Here is a 17,937-nt window from a genome sequence, read left to right on the forward strand (position 1 = left end):
TGAGAAAGGTAGTGTGCTGTATCAATAAATCTTGTTTCCTGACATTACTTGAAGTCTCATTTTTACTACAGGAGTGCACACCGCCTAGTTTCAGGTACTGCGTGGGGCCCATAGAGAATAGAAGGAATGGGCTATAGTCCACACGAGGCTTTGTCACCCTTGCTTGCGGTACATCTATTTTGCTGAGGGTACTAGGATTGATAGGGTCGTGCTGAAAGCCTGAAAAGAGAAGGTTCACTTGTAATGACAGTTCATGGTATTTAAATCCTACTGGCAGCTTTCTCTTTTTCTGTGCTAATGCTCCAGGAATACATTATCTTTGGATCTCCTAACTGCACCGCATTAACCCTTCCCCAGCTTGAATATGTGGTATGGTAGGAAAGAAACAGCAAGTGCTTAATTCTTTAAAAATAAAAATACACCCGACATCGTATTCTACAAAACCCACATAAAACGTAATTACAAAGTCCCACACCTTTGTTTAAAAATGTTGTCACTATCAGCCATTTCTCAGTTGATTTAATACATTTATATGTTCATCATATATGTGACTTACAAACAGTAAATCCAACTTCAAAAAAGTAATTTTCATGTTTGTTTGCGACTGCCTTTTTTTTTTGGTTCCGTGCATATGCTTTCAGGAGGCAACTTCTGATCATAAACCTCATGCACCATGTTATCATTTTAAACGTGTAACAAATAATTGGCTTGTATACAGTGCTCAATTTGTAAAAAAAAAAAAAAAAAAAAATACTTGTGAAACCCTAAAACTTCTGTTAAGAGTTTGCCGCCCATTGCCATGGGTGGGTGGTGAGGGGCATCTCATTTACCCCACTGTCATCACCCTCTGCACCTTGGGTACTCGCTCTCTTGGCTTTGTTACTCCAGTCCTCTCTGTAACTTTTCTCTCCCCTTTTATATTCCTTCTTTTTCACCCTGTCCCCATCATTCTCCATGACTTTTGTCTTTATCCCTCTCTTTTTGTCCCCTTTGTAGTAAACTCTTACCTCTTTTCCTTTCTTGCCACACCACATCTTTCTCTCTTTTCCCCCTCAACATATCTATTTCTGCCATCCCTTCACCTCCTTCCTTTCTCTCGTTTTCTCTCTGCATATCTTTTATCCTCTCCTCACTTGTCACAATCCATTCACTTTTCCCCGTTGTATTGTTTCTCTGTCCTTCTCTTTTCCGCCTTTTGGTCCTATCTCTTTCTTCCTCTCTTTTCCCTTCTGCCCCTGTGCCTCCTTTCTCTCCAATTTCCCTCTTATCTCTCTAGTTCTCCCGTCTAATTTCTCATCTGTCTTTCTCTCTTTTACCTCTGACCCTACATTATTTTCTATATTTTGACCTGTCTCTATCATGCTCTTTCTTTTTGTCTCTCGCTACCAATCTGCCATTATCTTTTTTCATCATACCCCGTCTTTCCTCCTCCCTGTTCCCCTCAATCCTTTTTTCTTCTCCATTTTTTCCCATGCCCCATTTTCATTTTCTCTCTAGTTACCTAGGTCTGCATCTCCTTGTCGCTGTCTTGTTCCCTATCCCTATGTGCTTCTCCCTCTCATTTGTCCAAGTTTCTTACCTTCGCTTTTTGCCTCTGATTCACATTCTCTCACCCGTCATGTGCTCAACTTCTCTCTCTCTCATCCTCTTATATTCAGTTTCCAGCTTGCCTGCAAAGTCTGTTGGGATGTTCTAGTATCAACTTTTGCTCCATAATAATAATTGGGTTAGCCATTACACCTTCTAGTCCCTCTATCAATTGCGGTTCCCCCTCCCTATTATATCAATGTTTCCCTGTAACACTCTTTGACATGGAGGGGTAGGAACAGCACATTTCTGCTTGGAACTTTAATCCCTCTGAGATGTTTGATGGCTGCCACCTTTTACAGTTTGCTTTCAAGTGCAAACCCACTACTCCAGCAAGGGGGGTTGTTTTTAGGAGTTCGGGATTTATCGGACCGGCTGTTCGTGGACACTAGCGCTTGGTGGCAGTTGCGGACTAATAATTTCAAGAAATAATAAGGATAGGGATTGAGGAATATGAACAGCAGATATTCAGGATGAAGAAAGTTATTTGTGGAAGCATATTCTTATAAGAAGATTATCAAGTAGTGTGTGGAAAAATATATACGGCCACGTTGGACTCAAACACAGTTAGGAATAGAGCTGAACTGAATAATATAAAAACAACTAAAACGGACAAAACAACGAATTAGAAATCCGAAATTTATGAGTTAAGAACTATTAGAGGAAAACATTTAATTACTTTAAGGACCAATCGAGTGCAGAACTTAAATATAGCCCTGATGACGTCCAGCACAGGACGAAACACATAGGCTGTAAAGACCGTTTTATATTGAACATGAAAATGTCTTTTTGAGATTACTGGAATTAAAACGAAAAATTTTCATTACAACTGGAACCTGGCCTGTCACTTGTTCTTAGGACATTTGTGAATTATGGATTGATATAATTTGGGATACTGAGAAGACACTACTTTCACTTAAATTATTATTTGTCTTGTGAAATAGTGGCCTGAAGCGGTGGACCGCTGAGAGTAGAGCATCAACACCAAACTAGTTGAAGAATTTAAATTGTGACTAGTGCACACGTGCTATGCCCTCAATGCTGACATTGTATTAAGTTATAGTTCTAGGAGTAAAGCTGCATGTTAGTTGGAAAATGTTTTTTTATTTAAATTGGACATTTACGGTCTGTAAATGGCAGTGTGCTACCTACCACATCATGATTTAGTAATATAAAAGTGAGTTTTTAAACTTGAACTGAGAAACACTCCTGCCCCAATGGAAGTTCTGTTATTAAACTAAGAGGCAAGTCAGGGATCATGTGTACCCTATATGTTGGCTAGATTATTATTATACATAGAGCAAACATCTGTTTAATCAAACAAAAGAGGTTTTTGTACAGCAGAAATGCTGAGCCCATGTTTGAAGGTGCACTCATACGTGAGAATGAAGAAAAAGGTGGCTCTGTAAAATAAAATGTTTGCCTAGGATCACACAATTTGAGAACAGTTTATGGGTGAGGTACATTACAGTTGGGTCAGTAGATTGTTCAAGTAACTCGACCTGCAGGCAGGTCTAGTAACATTTTCATGATTTTTGGAACCTTGTGTAGTTTACACCTTTGGCTGTAAACTAGGCTAACAGCTCTTACACAAGGGATATTACAGGTGTGGCATCACTTCTTGCAATATAATTTTCCACAGTGCCATTGCATGTGATATAATTACGTACATGTAATTAGTCCTCCTGTTTATTTAGAGCTTGTGCCCTGTCTGCTCAGTCAACTTCGGGACACAGGTTCACACTCTAGTGTATGCCAGTGACGCGACCGCCACAAGCCTACCTGTGCACCCCCCTCTCGAGTGCAAACAAACTTGACCAACGACAGTGACGCAGCTTGGTTTTCAGACAGTGCAGCTTGGAAACAGTGAGAAGGGGTTACCTCGTTCTGAGTTATGCTGTCTAACTAATGTTCTAACTCCGAGAAATATTAAGTGAAATGGATTCACTTTTGGCACTACAGATGCATAAAACAGTCCTCTTGTCTCCGCACTGAGAAAGCGTAGCCCATTATGATTATCATGAAGAAGTGATGCATATCTGAACATGCACCAAGGTTTATTGATTGAGGCAGATTACTGTGTAATAGGACAAATCTAAACATATCGTTTTGATTAAATAGGGATGTGAAGATCTGAACATGCACTAATGAAACCGTCTTGTAGGCCACTGACCTGCCATGTATGTTTGGGGATTTACATATCATGAACCTAGCTATAACATACAAAACGAGGGAGTGCTGAAAGACGCGACTGGCTTTGCAGAAGCATCTCCGGCTCTCGGGGACACGACCTTAAATCAAATGTGAGGGACTTGGCCCCAACCGCCATCATGTCGGCCTTCCAGGCGGAAACCTCACAATTATCGCTCATGACTTGTGGTCCGCTTGTTTTTGAAGCACTGGAAGAAGAAGAAAAAATACACGAACCCGCAATGCCTGCACTTACGTCTGAGCTGCCCTCTGCCAGTCGCGGGCTGTCCTCGTCGGAGCCGTCGCTGGCGGGCTCCATGATGCGCCGGCTTTAGCAGCCGAGGTGAAGGCGCGCCAGGGCCCCTGTATGAAGAGACTGGCCGCCTTGCGCTCGCGCTCTCGGGAGGAAACCGCAGAGCCCCGTTATCTCGCCATGTATATCTCGACGGGGCGGGCGAACGGAAATCAGCTGGCGTTCACCAACAACGGACTTCCGTCCGCCCCGTATCCCTCTGAGCAGTGAGCCCTCTCTCAGTAAAGTACCCTGAACCTAGGGATCTGGAAGTTTAATTGAGACGGCCACAGTCCCCTGAAGGCTCGGGAGTTCCCACAGATATTCCACCACAACTAAGTAGCTGATGGAGCCCCGAGCTATACTCCACGCTCGTAAGAAAGGTCCTCAAGAACACATTTATTATATATCTCACTTCAGGGAGGTAGAAGAAAGTTGGAAATCACGTGATCGCGATGATGTCCGCCACGACAGCTCCAGACTAAAAGGCCAGAATAAAAGGACTGCGACTTGTGAGGTTCCCATGGGATTGTCCCTAATATACCGAAAAGAGACAACACTCTGAGATACATATCACCTTTCCCAATATTGTATCTGTGATAAAAGGGAGATGGTGGGTACGGGGTGTTTTCTAAAAGGGGCGTGGCAAAAGAAACATAATTACTAATCCTTTTCAAATAGGATGAGCTGGGAAATTAAGGGCGTGGCTTAACGCGTGAAATACAATCCCGAACCACGCACAGGTACCTCAAACAATATTTGGGTTCCTATTTGTGAATTTTCTCATATTGCATCCAGGTATATTACACAACAACACATATATGCTTAGAAAAAGCCAGACTTACGTGTTTGCCTTACCCTATAAATAATTAAAATCTGTAAGTCAGGGTTGTTAAAGCTCAGAAACTCACCGGCGAGGGTCAAGGCCTTTGGGGGCATGGGGGGCGTAGCTCAGTTGAGTGCTGGGGTCATCGAAGGGCCAGGTCTAGAGGTCCATCCTGAACTGGAGCAGTGTAGTGACTTGCGCTAGGTGGAAGGGGAGGTGATTCCAGGCCTTGGCTGCGAGGTAGGAGAAGGACTTTCCTCCCGTTCTGGTCTTGTTGATGCGTGGGATGGTGGCTAGAGAGGGGTCAGCTGATCTTAGGTGTCTCTTGGGTGCGTGGAAGGAGAGGCGGTTGTTTAGGTATCCAGGTCCGATGTTGTGGAGGGCCTTGTATGCGTGAGTGAGGAGCTTGAAAGTTATTCTTTGATGGGGAGCCAGTGGAGGCGGAGGAGGTGTTGGGTGATGTGGTTGTGACAGGGGGTGTCGAGGATCAGTCTGGCTGCGGCATTCTGAACGGTCTGGAGTTTGCGAAGGAGTTTCTTGTTGATTCCGGAATAGAGGGCGTTGCCGTAGTCCACTCTGCTACTAATGTGGCGTGTGTGACCGTTTTTTGGGATTGGGATGGGATCCATCGGAACGTTTTTCGGAGCATGCAGAGGGTGTAAGTAAAAACTTTATTGACTGTGCAATTACTTAAAATCTTTACAGTATAAAACACTTGAGCGTCCCCCCCCCCCCCCCCAGAATACCCTTCCCGCAGTAAAACCCTATATACAACATTAGGATTTTATAATGACTGTTTTTACTACATTATGTCCGTTAAAACTTCTTTTGTTTGTTCCTTGTCTTTACGCCTTCGAGAGTCTGGACAGTTAAATCAGAATTCAGCAAGGTTAGTCTCAACTCGATGCCATATGTAAATGGGCCCCTTATCCGCCCCTGGTTTGGTTTCTGGGTCTAGTAATCCCAGTTACTTAGCAATAGCTCCTAGAGGACTGACAGCTTGTATGATTAGGGCACCTGATGGAGTTCATGGCTCAATAACAGGAACCTTCGGGTCAGTAGCCTTTTGGTGGATGTCAAGTGCAGTTCTGACTTGATGGGTGAACTTGCCGACCCTAGCTAGTAGACAGGTCGTTGTTTCCGTAAAGCACCAGTCCGAGGCCTCTCTGCAGGTTCTATAGCCTAGGTTCCGTAGGGCCGGGCGCAGCAGACGATGGCGATCGCTGACCAACTTTGTACAGCAGCACAAAAGGTGTAACCAGGATTCTCTGTGGTAGTTGCATAGCCGGCAGGCAATGGCACAATCCATTCGTGCCCATTTTGGGTTCAAATCTACGATCCCAAGGGCCAAGAGGCGCAGAAACAGAATTTTCTTTCTCTCTTGGGGTGATAGTGGGTCTTGCAGATACGGTTGGGATTTGCCAGGAATGTAAGACTTGTCCAGGGCCAGGGTTAGTGGATTATATCGGAGTGATGAGCAATCGAGCTCGTACGAGATGGTCTGGACTTGGCGCTTGATAGCTAAGGCCCAGACAGAATGTGAAATTTCTTGAAGGGGCAAGCTGTTTCTCTCGATTTTCAGTAGGTCAATGCCTTGTGCCACCTTAGTGTGCCATGGGGAGCCCACTTCTCCCAAAATGATTTTTAGAAAGTGTTTTAAATTGTTTTCAGGTGCTTTCAGTACTCTGATGTAGTATTTTAACAGGTCCCCCTGTAGTACCAGCTCCGGGTGTTTCAAGCTTATTTCTAGCCTTAGCCTGTTGTTCCTTGCCTGGCTTGGGGCCAGTAGAACAAGCTTATACGCTTTCACCTGGGCCGCTTTGATCGCTTTCTCAAATGCACCTGGATAGGCAATGTGACCATACGTAATACAGGGGATCAGTTTTGCCCTAAGTACAGTCAACATCGGTTCTACTGTGGGACTGGCTAGGCGATGGCTTAGACATCTAAGGGATAGAATAATTTTATCAATTCTTGGTTTTAGCTCCTTTAGATGTTTGACTGCGGTGGCTCTCTCTGACACCCAGACCCCAGGTAATTGTATGATGAGGCTGTTCTAAATCGGTGCACCCCCATGGACCATGTTGCTCGTTTTTTCTGTTGGTATTTACCGAAGATTACAATTTTTGTCTTGCTCTCGTTGATCTGAAGACTATTTTCCTTGTTGTATATTGCAAGACTGTTCAAAGCTCTTTGGAGCCCCACCCTGGTGTGGTCCATTACCACTGTGTCATCTGCATACTGCAGGGTTCCCAGGACCAGCTTTCCCAATCTTGGAGGTACTAAATTAGCATCTTTCAAGGCTTGCCCCATGTCTGCTGTATACAGGTTGAACAGTAGGGGGGCCAGTACACACCCGTGCTTTAGTCCAGAGTTGGTGTCAATTCTTGCTGTTGTGATTGTTGGACTTAGTTTCACCTGGACCCATGTCCCCTCGTAGAGTGCTTTTATGGCTTTTAGCAAGGCTTGAGGGATCCCCCAAGTTTCGAGTTTTGCCCATAACCGACTTCTGTTTACTCGATCGAAAGCGGTGGAATAGTCTATGAAACAACAAAACAGGGGCAACTTGTTCCTCTTGTTGGCTAGCTTCGCAAGATAGGAGAGCGCTGTAATATTATCCAAGGTGCTACTATTGGCCCTAAATCCAGTCTGTGTAGGCTGGAGAATGCCATTCTTATCCAGCCAGGCCTCCAGATCCCTTAGTAGTAGGGGGGCGAATACCGTGGCTTCTATATCAAGAAGGGCTATGAGCCTGTAATTAGCCGGGATCGAGTGGTCACCCTTCTTGTGTATAGGAACTAGGATCGAGCCTTTCCAAGATGTTGGCAAGATTGCTGTGGCGAATGAATAATTGAATAGCGGTGTGAGTATCATTGCAAAAAAGGCTGAGGCAGTTTGGACCAGGAGCCCCGTCTGTTCTTATAGCTCTAATATATTTCAGAGTCTCCTCCTCTGTGTACTTAGCCGGTTGACTTAGCCCTAAAGCGACATTCGGCGCGATTTGAGTTTTGATGTTTTCCGCTGCCGCCTTCGACCACGCTAAACTGCCAGTGTTAGTCTCATTTACCCCGCAGGTGTACAGCCCCTTTGCGTATTGTTCCCACACATTCCCTGCGACACTGGTTTCCTTGCACTCGGCTCTGGGCGTCAGGCTGTTAATGTATCGCCATAGCTTGCTGTTGTCTTTTTCTTTGATTAGAGAAAACACTTTGAGCCGGTTCTTTTCTGACCGCTGCCTTTTCAGCTCCCAAACTTTCTTTTTGTGAGTGGCTCGCAGGGCAGGGATGGAAGACTTCTGTGGCAGATAAATGCCTTTCTTTTTTGCCTTGATTGCCTCGTTTAGCGCTTGTTTGCTTTGTATCAGGCTCCGGATCTTTTTGCATTTTGGCCTGTTGTAACTTTGGCAGCTTCTTGGTTGGTTGGTATTACCCATGCTCTTCAATAAATCCATGGTCAGTGAATCCCAGAGGTGTATGATGTTCTTAATATCTTGAGACTTTAGTGCTGCCTCCCTACTGGCTACAAACTCTGACAAGCTGTGGCTTAGAAGTGTCGTCTATTTTAGTCTTTTGAGGACCAGATGATGTTCATCGCCTGTAGTTGCTCCTATTATTTCCTGTGCTTCCACCTGTTCCCGCGCCAAGTTAAATGTGGCGCGGAGTGGCCTGTGGTCGCTTTCATCCCTATCGTCCACAGTGAAGTCGCAAAGTTAATGGGCCAGCCCTTCATTAGTGAAAATGTAGTCTATGGTAGAGACATTCCTGAAGGTTGGTTTGGCAGTCCATGCGGGGTAACTCATTTTTTAAGTCCCATGGGTAGATTGCAGGTTAAAATTTGTGAGGAATGAAATCAGTGGGGCTGACTTCTTGCTTGGGAGTGCAACAGGGATCAAGTCCAAGCCTCTTTTGTTGAAGAGGGTGTTGGATCAGGCCGAGGCTTACAGCATTTATCTGGTGGTTCATCGTGAGTAATGAGTCAAGTATGAGGCTGAGGTTTTGTTTGCTGCCCGTCGGGTGGGGAGGGGATTTGCAAAGGCAGGGGGCACCATGTGTCGTCCCACGTGGAGGGGGTGGAGCCAAGAAAGAGGACTTCTGTTTTCTTGGAGTTGAGTTTCAGGCAGCTCTTCTTCATCCAGGTGGCGACGGTTTTCATCCCTTCTTGGAAGTTGTGCCTGGTGATGTTGGGTTCTTTGGTGAGGGAGAGGATGAGCTGGGTGTCGTCGGCATAGGAGACGATGTTGAGCCCATGGTTTTTGACGATGGTTGCGAGGGAGGGGGAAGTAGATGTTGTAGAGGGTGGGACTGAGGGAGGATCTCTGGGACACTCCACATCTAGTCGCTGTTGGTTTCGAGAGGTATGGAGTGAGCTTGACTCTCTGGGTTCTGCCTGTGAGAAATGAGCATATACGGTCAAGGGCCTTTCCGCGGATGCTGGCGTCGTGGAGTCTGGTGGCTAGTGTGCAGTGGGAGATGGTGTTGAAGGTAGCTGAGAGGTTTAGGAGGATGAGGGCTGCCGTTTGGCCCTTGTTGAGGAGGGAGCGGATGTAATCTGTAGCGGCGAGTCGGGCGGTCTCGGTGCTGTGGTTGCTGTGGAATCAGAATTGGGAGATGTCCAGGACGTTGTTGGCTTCAGTGAAGTTTGCTAGCTGGGTGTTGACGGCCTTTTCAATGACCTTGGCTGCGAATGGAAGCATGGATGGGCCTGAAGTTCTTGAGGTCCGTTGGGTCTGCGGAGGGTTTCTTCAGGAGGGGGTTGACTATGGCGTGTTTCCAGTCACTAGGTAAAGTGGCGGTTTCGAGGGAGCAGTTGATTGTCCAGCGTAGTTCGGGTGCGATGGACGTGGCGGCTCTGTGGAAGATGTGGGGTGGACAGGGGTCTGAGGGTGCTCCCGAGTGGATGCTCTTCATGGTCTTTAGGGTGTCATCTGTCGTGAGCGGGGTCCAAGTGAGCATGGTCTGTTGGGTGGCGTCGCTGGGGGTGGGAGCTGGAGCGGTGCGGAGGTCTTGGTTGTCGAAGTTCTCGTAGATCATCTTAATCTTAAGGTGAAAAAGGGTGCTGAGTCTGTTGCAGAAGTCTTGGGATGGTGGGACGTCTGTTTTTTCGCTGTAGGGTTTTGCTAATTTCTTGATGATGGAGAAGAGTTCTTTGGTGTTGTGGGCGTTGCGTATGTGAGGATTCTTTTTTGGAGGTCTTCTTTTTGGATTTGATGAGTTTGTGGTGTGATGGCAGTGCGTGTTTCTGGGGTTCTATTGTTCCTCCATGTCTTTTAAAGTCCTCAGCAAGAGCGCTTGGATTCTTGTAGTGTAGGGGGGAACCAGCTTGCTTTTTTGATGTGTCGTCCTGTGGCTTTCTTGAGGGGGCGAATGTGTCAACACAGTTCATGATCCAGCTGTGGAGGTTGCAAGCCGAGGTGTTAGCGCCTGGTGTCAGTGGTGGGGTGCTGATGATGGCAGAAGTGAGTTGGTCTTCGGTGACTTTGTTCCAGCTTCTCCGAGGGAGGTGGTGGGCGTGCTTGTGTACGGTGGGTTTTCTGAAGGAGAAGTGGATGCAGTGGCGGTCTGTCCAGAGGAGTTCTGTGGTGCGGCTGTAGGAGATGCTATTTCCTTCTGCGAAGACTGGGTCAAGTGTGTCCCGCTGTGTGCGAGGGGGCAGTAGGACGTAGTCAGTGAAGGCAAGGGTGTGGGGTACAATGAGGTTGTGATGGTGTCAGCGAAAGGAGTGCGGGGGCCTGTAGATGAGCGTTCCACAGAGTCATTTTAGGGTTTGTCTGTATCTGGAAGTGGAGATATTCCATGAGGGTCATAGAGTAGTCCGAGTCAGTGGTTGTCATGCGGCGGGTGCTTTCGTGAACAATGGCGATGCCTCCTCCTGGGAGGGTGGGTCGGTCTTTCCGCACGGTCTTGTATCCGTCAGGAATAGCGGTGGCGATGTAGGGCGCAGATTTGGCGTTGGTCCAGGTTTCTGTGTGGAAAGCGATGTCAAGTGCGTGAATGTTGAGGAGGTCCCAGATTTAGATGACGTGCTTGTGTAGGGAGAGCACGTTGAGGAGGTTGATGTTCAGTGGTCTCTCTCTCTGTCTCTCTCTCTTTCTCTCTTTCTCTCTCTCTCTCTCTCTCTCTCTCTTTCTTTCTTTCTTCTCCCAGTCCACAGCTGTGTACCTCCACACACTTTCTAAAAAAAACGGTAATTATAGTTCGCATGTGTGACCACCATTCTGTCTGCTTGACAGAGATGCCAAGGACTGAATGAGCATATAGTAAAAACACCTTTATGACCCAGTGACAGGCACTGTTGAGAACCTCCCACTTCCTTAAGCCTCAACTACAGAGCTCTCAGTTGTGTCCTGTCATAAAAATGTATTCTCCCCCTGATTTCACCCAGCCAGCTAGAGGTTCACAGTACTAGGGAAACACATTCGGAAAAAGCAAATAAAGTTAGGGAATGCCAGATGAAGTAAAAGATGAAATTTATCCAGGGACTGCTTTGCTGACATGGAATAATACCCTCATGGTTTCTACAGTCATTATTGAGAAATCGATCCGTTTTTTGCCAGCAAGTCCATTTTTACTCTCTCTGAGACTTGGCAGTATCCGGCCCCCTTAAAGGCCTAGTGTGCCATATTGCTTGGCTGGAGGGGTGTTATATATTGCTTGGTTACAAGGTGTTCATACTTGCAATTAGGCCTATGTGGGGATTTTTTTTGGTGCTGTTCAAGAGTGACCAGAGTGGTGTTCTTATCCTGTCTTGCATCATAGCGCTTAACCATGTGTTGGAGTAATGTAAATGAGAGATCCCATGCATTGTTTACATTAATAAGCCACTTTGTATCTCTGCGTGTGCCAGGGGATTTTGTTTGGTGACTATCGAGCTTCCAAACACAAGAAAGGGCAGATATTCACCTGGGTGGTCTTTATTAAAGACATTCATTGTGTAAGTGGTGTTGCACTGAAGAAATAATGATACTTGATGAGGGACAAGAGTGGGACCTGAAGGGATGGAATATGTTAAAGCCATTCAAGTTACTGTCATTATATGTTATTTATTTTTATATTGCACACAGATACTCATGAGTGTCCCAGCGCGGAGCCAGCGAGGGGTGAGAAAGGAGAGACCTAGGCAAAGAGATGCTTTTTCAGGAGCTTTCTAAAAGTCAAGGGCTCTCTAGTATTCCAAAGCCCAAAAGGAAGGGCGTTCCAGGCTACAGCCGCTTTCCGACCAAGCGAACGGGCACCTAAGCTTTGGCATTTAAAACGAGGAACCAAAGCCAGAAGCTGAGACGAGGATGGCAATAGTCTCACAGGGGCATTTAACCCCTTCCATGCTCATGACGAGCTCAGCTCGTCATGAGGTATACCTCTCGTGTGCTCATGACGAGCTAAGCTCGTCATGACCACACCCGTTTCTACTATGGTCCAGCACAGCAGAGGGATAGCTCCAGCAGTGATGTGGTTAAAGAAAAACGTTTTTGCAGGTAAATTGGTCCCTGGCCGTATAGTGCACGATGGACAATGATTAGTGCTTTAAACTTCACCCTTGCCGTCACGGGCAGCCAGTGTAGTGAGCGCAGATGGTGGCTCTCTTAGTGGTTTCTTTACATGTCCTCATTGGAGTTGAGAGGCTTGGTTTTGGTAGGTGGGTGGTTGCTTCCAGAAAGTACCGGTTTAGCCTAAAGGTTCTCTATTACAGGCTGCCTGCTCTTATTGTTCTAAAGTCCAAAAACGTTTGTTAAAGAAGTATGCTGTTGTATTTTCTGATTTAATACAGTCAGGAGAAAAGGTTGTATCAGGAGTGGGTAAGTGTGCTGTCCATGGCTTGGACTGATTGCAGCCCACGGTGGTAGTGTCTAATTGCGGAGTATCATTGTCCAGGTGCTCTGACCTCGGATATTGTTCATGTTTGCAATGCCAAGGGTGAAAGCTTGGTGCTGGATTCTTATTCCGGGATCAACCAGGTCTTTACTTCCTTCCTGAACTTATGATGGTCTTGTATATTCCATATCTTGCCAGGTAAAAGGTTCCAAACTTTTTCTGCCTTCACTGAGAATGCTGTTTCATCAGTGTTCTTTCTCTTCTAGAAAGGAACAACAAGGCAAGGTGCTAGTTTTGGAAATATTGTTGGAATTTAGCTTCTAGGAATCGCAGGCCTTTCCCATGGATGGCTGTAAGGATGATGACAAGTGCTTTAAAGGTTGAACGTCTAGATAGTTGTAACCAGTGTAATGCCTGAAGCACAAATGTATTCCCTTGGATGGAGTCTCAAAGACAGTCCTGCTGCAGTGTTTTGGCTCCTTTGTTATTTGACTATCAAGAAACTAGGCTCCTAGGTATAGGTCCTTTGTGTAATCTAACCAATACATAAAAAGTGTGAGACTTGCCGGTAGTTTTTGCAGGCACCTAAGATGGGGAAAAAGGATCATAGTGTCTACAACATGTCGAATGGTTTCAATGGGACTTTTTCTTAACATGTCATCAGTCAGAGTCTGTGGTCACTCTGCGTTTTTTTACCTCCATTGATGTCACCTTCGAGGCTCCATTTTTTTTGGGCCGGATAGTGGTAGGTTGGTAGTAGTTTCTTTATCCACATGTCATGATATCAGTTTTGGGAAAGTTGAGTTAAAGGTTAGTCGTCATACATATATCCACATTTAAGCAAGTGTGCTGAGCGGACGCACAGCTTACTTGCAAAACCGTGTGACAAAGACAGGTCAGACTTGAACCTCAACAGCATTTTAAAAAAAATTGAAATTGTGTTTTTAATATCACACCGCTCACCTGTACCACACTGTGCTGCCCTGGTCTACCGTGGCTTAGCCGTTTGAGCAGAGGGTACGTACACCAATTTTTAAAAAACACTGAACCTCAGAGCAACAGAGGTCAGTTCTCCACTCACCCCCACGCCTCAGTCCCGCCCACTACCTGTTACATTTAAGGAAGTGCGCTGAACGGGCGTGCACAGCGGCGCCCTGGTGGCGCGCCACAGGCAAGCCCGTCCGCTCCTGGCCGACGCCAGACACCCTGCCCATTTTTCCATGTACCATCCTCCCAGCTCCTCCATGGCTATAATACGATACACCAGCCAAGAGCTCCCTGCACTCAATAGACCGCCCTCTCTGGCGGCTGGCATTACCCCCATCAGAGTTACTAAGTGTTCTACTAGTCACAAGCACTCTACACAAAATGGTGTATTTTCCTCAACACCAGGCCCATGTCCTAGAAAACCCACTCATACCAACTGGACGGCTTATAATGAAACGCCCGCTCTCTCCCAAAACATGCTCTTGAAATTTGGTCCCTACTAGACTCAGAGAAACCAGACCCATTTTTTATCACTGAGTCATGGCTCCACGAGGCCTCACAACCCGATATTTCCTTAACCCTCCCACATGACTATCAGCTGACCAGACTAGACAGGAAAGGAAAGAAAGGAGGGGCTAGAGGTATAGCTTTTAGGGCCAACACTGATATACACATTATTGACTCCATCCAAACGGATTGGGGAGAAATCTGCATTTTAAAAATAAACAGTATCCGGCAAGGGACCTGGAGAGAGGCCCTACTCTATCGTCCCCCTGGCAACAAAAGTCTCTTCACCAGCCATTTAACAGAGTTAATTGCACCACATGTGCTCGCCGCGGACAACTTCCTCCTTCTGGGGGATTTTAATTATCACTCAGAGCTACCATCCGATCCCCACTCAGACGATCTTGTTTCCAGCCTTAACACTCTTGGCCTTGACCACTGGTAACTGGCCCCACCCATATAGCGGGACACACCTTAGATCTTTTATTTACTAACTCACTTCAAGTAAAGGTCGACCAACCAGTCCCAGTCCTATGGTCTGAGCACCATGTCCTTAAGTTTCAAATACTGGGCATACTGGCCCAATAAAATCCCTCAAAAGAATCACTACCTAGCAGGCCCTGGAATAAAATAAACTTAGACTCCTTTTCTATTCATTTTGCCCTCCTTCCTCCATCAGAACTAGATTTCCCCAATGAGGCAGCCAAATCGCTCGAGCAAGCTATCACCTCTACCCTCGACAAAATTGCCCCGCTAAAACAAGCTAAATGCCCTCATAAACTCTCCCCCTGGTTTACACCAAACCTGAAAAGCGATAATCTAGCTGCTAGAAAGGCGGAACGTAAATGGAGACATACAAAAAGTGCCATAGACAAGCAGGACTATAAAATAATACACGAGCGCTATATGGACCACATAGCTGCAGCAAAACAAAACTACTTCGGGGATAGAATCAACCGAGCATCCAACTCACAAAAAGAGCTCTAATTGATCCTGAAAGAATGTATCAATCCCCTATCTTGTCAACCAACCCAGAGGACCAACCACGCACAGGAGTGGGTTGACTCTCAGTCTTTTTTGTCAATCAAATGAAAGTCATCCATAGTTCTTTCCCACAGCCAACAGGAACACCTCCTACAGAGAGAAACCGGGGCATTTCTCCCCCTCATCCCAACCTTTTTAGAGAATTCCGCTCAGTCACAGAGGAAGAAGTCCTAGCAACTCTCTCAAGGATTAAATCTGGCTCCCCCGCAGTTCCAACTTCCGCCCAGATTATATCCAAAATCAGACTAGCCCTTATGCCTAGACTGACCAAGATATTCAATAACTCGCTGTCACGGTCCACTGTACCATCCATCTGGAAAGAGGCCCTAGTGAGACCCATCTTAAAAAAGCCCAATTCAGATCCCAAAGAACACAATAATTACCAACCTATTTCCCTTCTACCTCTCTTTGGGAAAGTCCTGAAAGCACTAGTAAACAATCAACTGTCTGAACACCTAGAGAGCAACAACCTGCTGGACCCCTCTCAGTCCAGGTTTCGGGCCTTCCACAGCACCAAAACGGCACTAATGGAGATAGTTGGTAACATCAGACTCGCCCTTGACGCCAGACAACCTGCCATCTTGGTCCTACTAGACCTGTCTGCAGCTTTCGACACCATCTCCCATAGCATCTTTTTGAGCCGCCTATAGGACCTTGGTGTCGAGGGCACAGCGCTTAACTGGCTCAGGAGCTACCTCACAGACCGTACATCCAAAGACAAGGGTGTTCCCCAGGGTTCCATACTAAGCCCCACGCTCTGTAACTTGTACCTATCTCCCTTAGTTAAAATAATCAACGCATACAGCTTTGATACAGTGCCGTATGCTGACAACACCCAATTACTAATCACCCTTGGACCAGATCCCACCTCCACGAAACTCAAATATAAACAATGTATGACAGACATCAATGACTGGATGACAAACAACCACCTGTAACTTAACGCTGGTAAAACAAAGATTTTACTCTTCGGTAAGCCTCAACAATTATGGACCGATGACTGGTGGCCAACCACTCTAGGCCCCTGTCCTTTACCTAAAAAGGCAGCCCGCGATCTTGGAGTGATAATCGACAACAAACTCTCAATGTCTGATCACATCAACCAGGTAGTAAGCACATGCTATGAGCTGATGCGTAGCCTGAGAAAAATCTTTAAATAGATCCCACTGTCCTCACGCGTGCCTTTATGCAGGGATTAACTATCAGCCGCCTGGACTACGGCAATGCCCTGTTCGCATCCATAAATGAAACACACCTGCAAGACTCCAAGTCTTACAGAACACAGCGGCCAGACTGGTCCTTAAACTCCCCCCCCCTGCTCGCCCTCTGCCCCCATTCTGAAGACCCTTCACTGGATTCCCATCAGGAAGCGTATCACCTTTAAAATATGCTGTCTGGTACACAAAACTCTAAATAGAAAGGGACCCCATTATCTTGCACAGAAACTAATCAAATATCAGCCAACAAGAACCCTCCGATTGGCCAGCAAACATCTTCTAACCACACCAATGGCGGCAGATCATTCTCCAAAATCGACCCTACAATTTGGAACACAATGCCGATACACCTCCGATTGGAAACCAACAATAAGAAATTCCGCAGATCCCTCAACACCCTGTTATTCTGAATCCCTCCCCCACCCCGCAGTTTTCCTTACTCTGTTCTCCCGGTGCTTGCTCGTACTAGCGCAATGAGATGTAAGGGTGATATATGCGCTAAACAAATGTCAAATAACATAACAAAACACTTGTCAAGTCCAGGTGTGTTCCTGTCCTTAGAAGGTTCCAGTTTTAAGATAATTTGTATGTCTGTGTGTCTATAACATGTAAGGTTGAATGTAAGGTTGAATGAGCTGATCAGATCTGGTAGTGGAGTGAGGTAAGGATTGAAAAGCAGAGGAGAGATGCTTGATCCTTGTAGGACGCCACAATGTGGAACGTGAGGAGCTGTTGTGAATGGTGGTATTGAAATCTTGAAATCACACTTTACATGTCTTTTAGGTAGGATGATAGCCTCTTTATAATGTTCCTCCAATGCTGTGGGTTTCTAGTGCTAGCAATAGCGTCTGCAGAAGAATGATGTTAAAGGCTGCGGATAGGGCCAGAAGTTGTAGCACTACAACTAAAATTAACAGTGAACTTTAATGGAGAAGTGTAAATGGAATATTTTATAGTTTATAGTTGCACACTGTTATTCAGCATTGGGCTGCATCTAATTGGGTATTAGCGTGATTCTTGAATAGGGTCTCTTCAACTTTGGTTTGTAATGACTCCAATAGTGCAGCACATATCAAAATCATGAAATGCGATGCCTAGTGCACTGCTTTCAATAGACCAACATTTTAACTATTGTACTACAATTGATTTATAATCTGGACTAAGAAATAAAGTGTAACAGTTGGACTGAGGATCTAACTGAGTCTGCCGTTACTGATAAATCTTTTGAGGGAACAAATAATAAACTGTACAACACATACATTTACTAAGAATGCAGTGCACTGGAAGTCATATGGCATGATTTTGATATATGCTTCTCCGTTGTTAATTTTAGGTAATCGCAGAACCAAGGTTGTTGGTCTTAAAGTAGATTGATTTCCTGAAAAAAAGTTGGAAATCAGCGAGAATACCGCTCTTTTGGTGAGTTTTCCTAACTAGGCAATTGGAGATTGGCCTGCAATTGGCAGGGTTAGATTGTCTAGA

The 17,937-nt window shown here is 45.8% G+C and overlaps 1 protein-coding gene across 3 annotated transcripts in view; it reads right to left on the reverse strand.

The window, feature by feature from the left end:
• The window catches only part of UNC13D (unc-13 homolog D), an 880,699-nt gene that overhangs the window by 728,416 nt on the left and 134,346 nt on the right, over positions 1-17,937 (reverse strand). The window contains exon 1 of one of the 3 annotated variants that reach the window (XM_078654549.1): positions 4,034-4,172. The exons of the other annotated variants lie outside the window; for them this stretch is intronic. Coding sequence (XP_078510675.1) covers positions 4,034-4,096 — 63 coding nt within the window. The 5' untranslated portion in view covers positions 4,097-4,172. Of the gene's footprint in view, positions 1-4,033; positions 4,173-17,937 lie in introns of those variants that run through there. 3 annotated transcript variants of the gene reach the window in all.

This window comes from Lissotriton helveticus, chromosome 7, assembly GCF_964261635.1.
Source record: "Lissotriton helveticus chromosome 7, aLisHel1.1, whole genome shotgun sequence".
Taxonomy (NCBI): domain Eukaryota; kingdom Metazoa; phylum Chordata; class Amphibia; order Caudata; family Salamandridae; genus Lissotriton; species Lissotriton helveticus.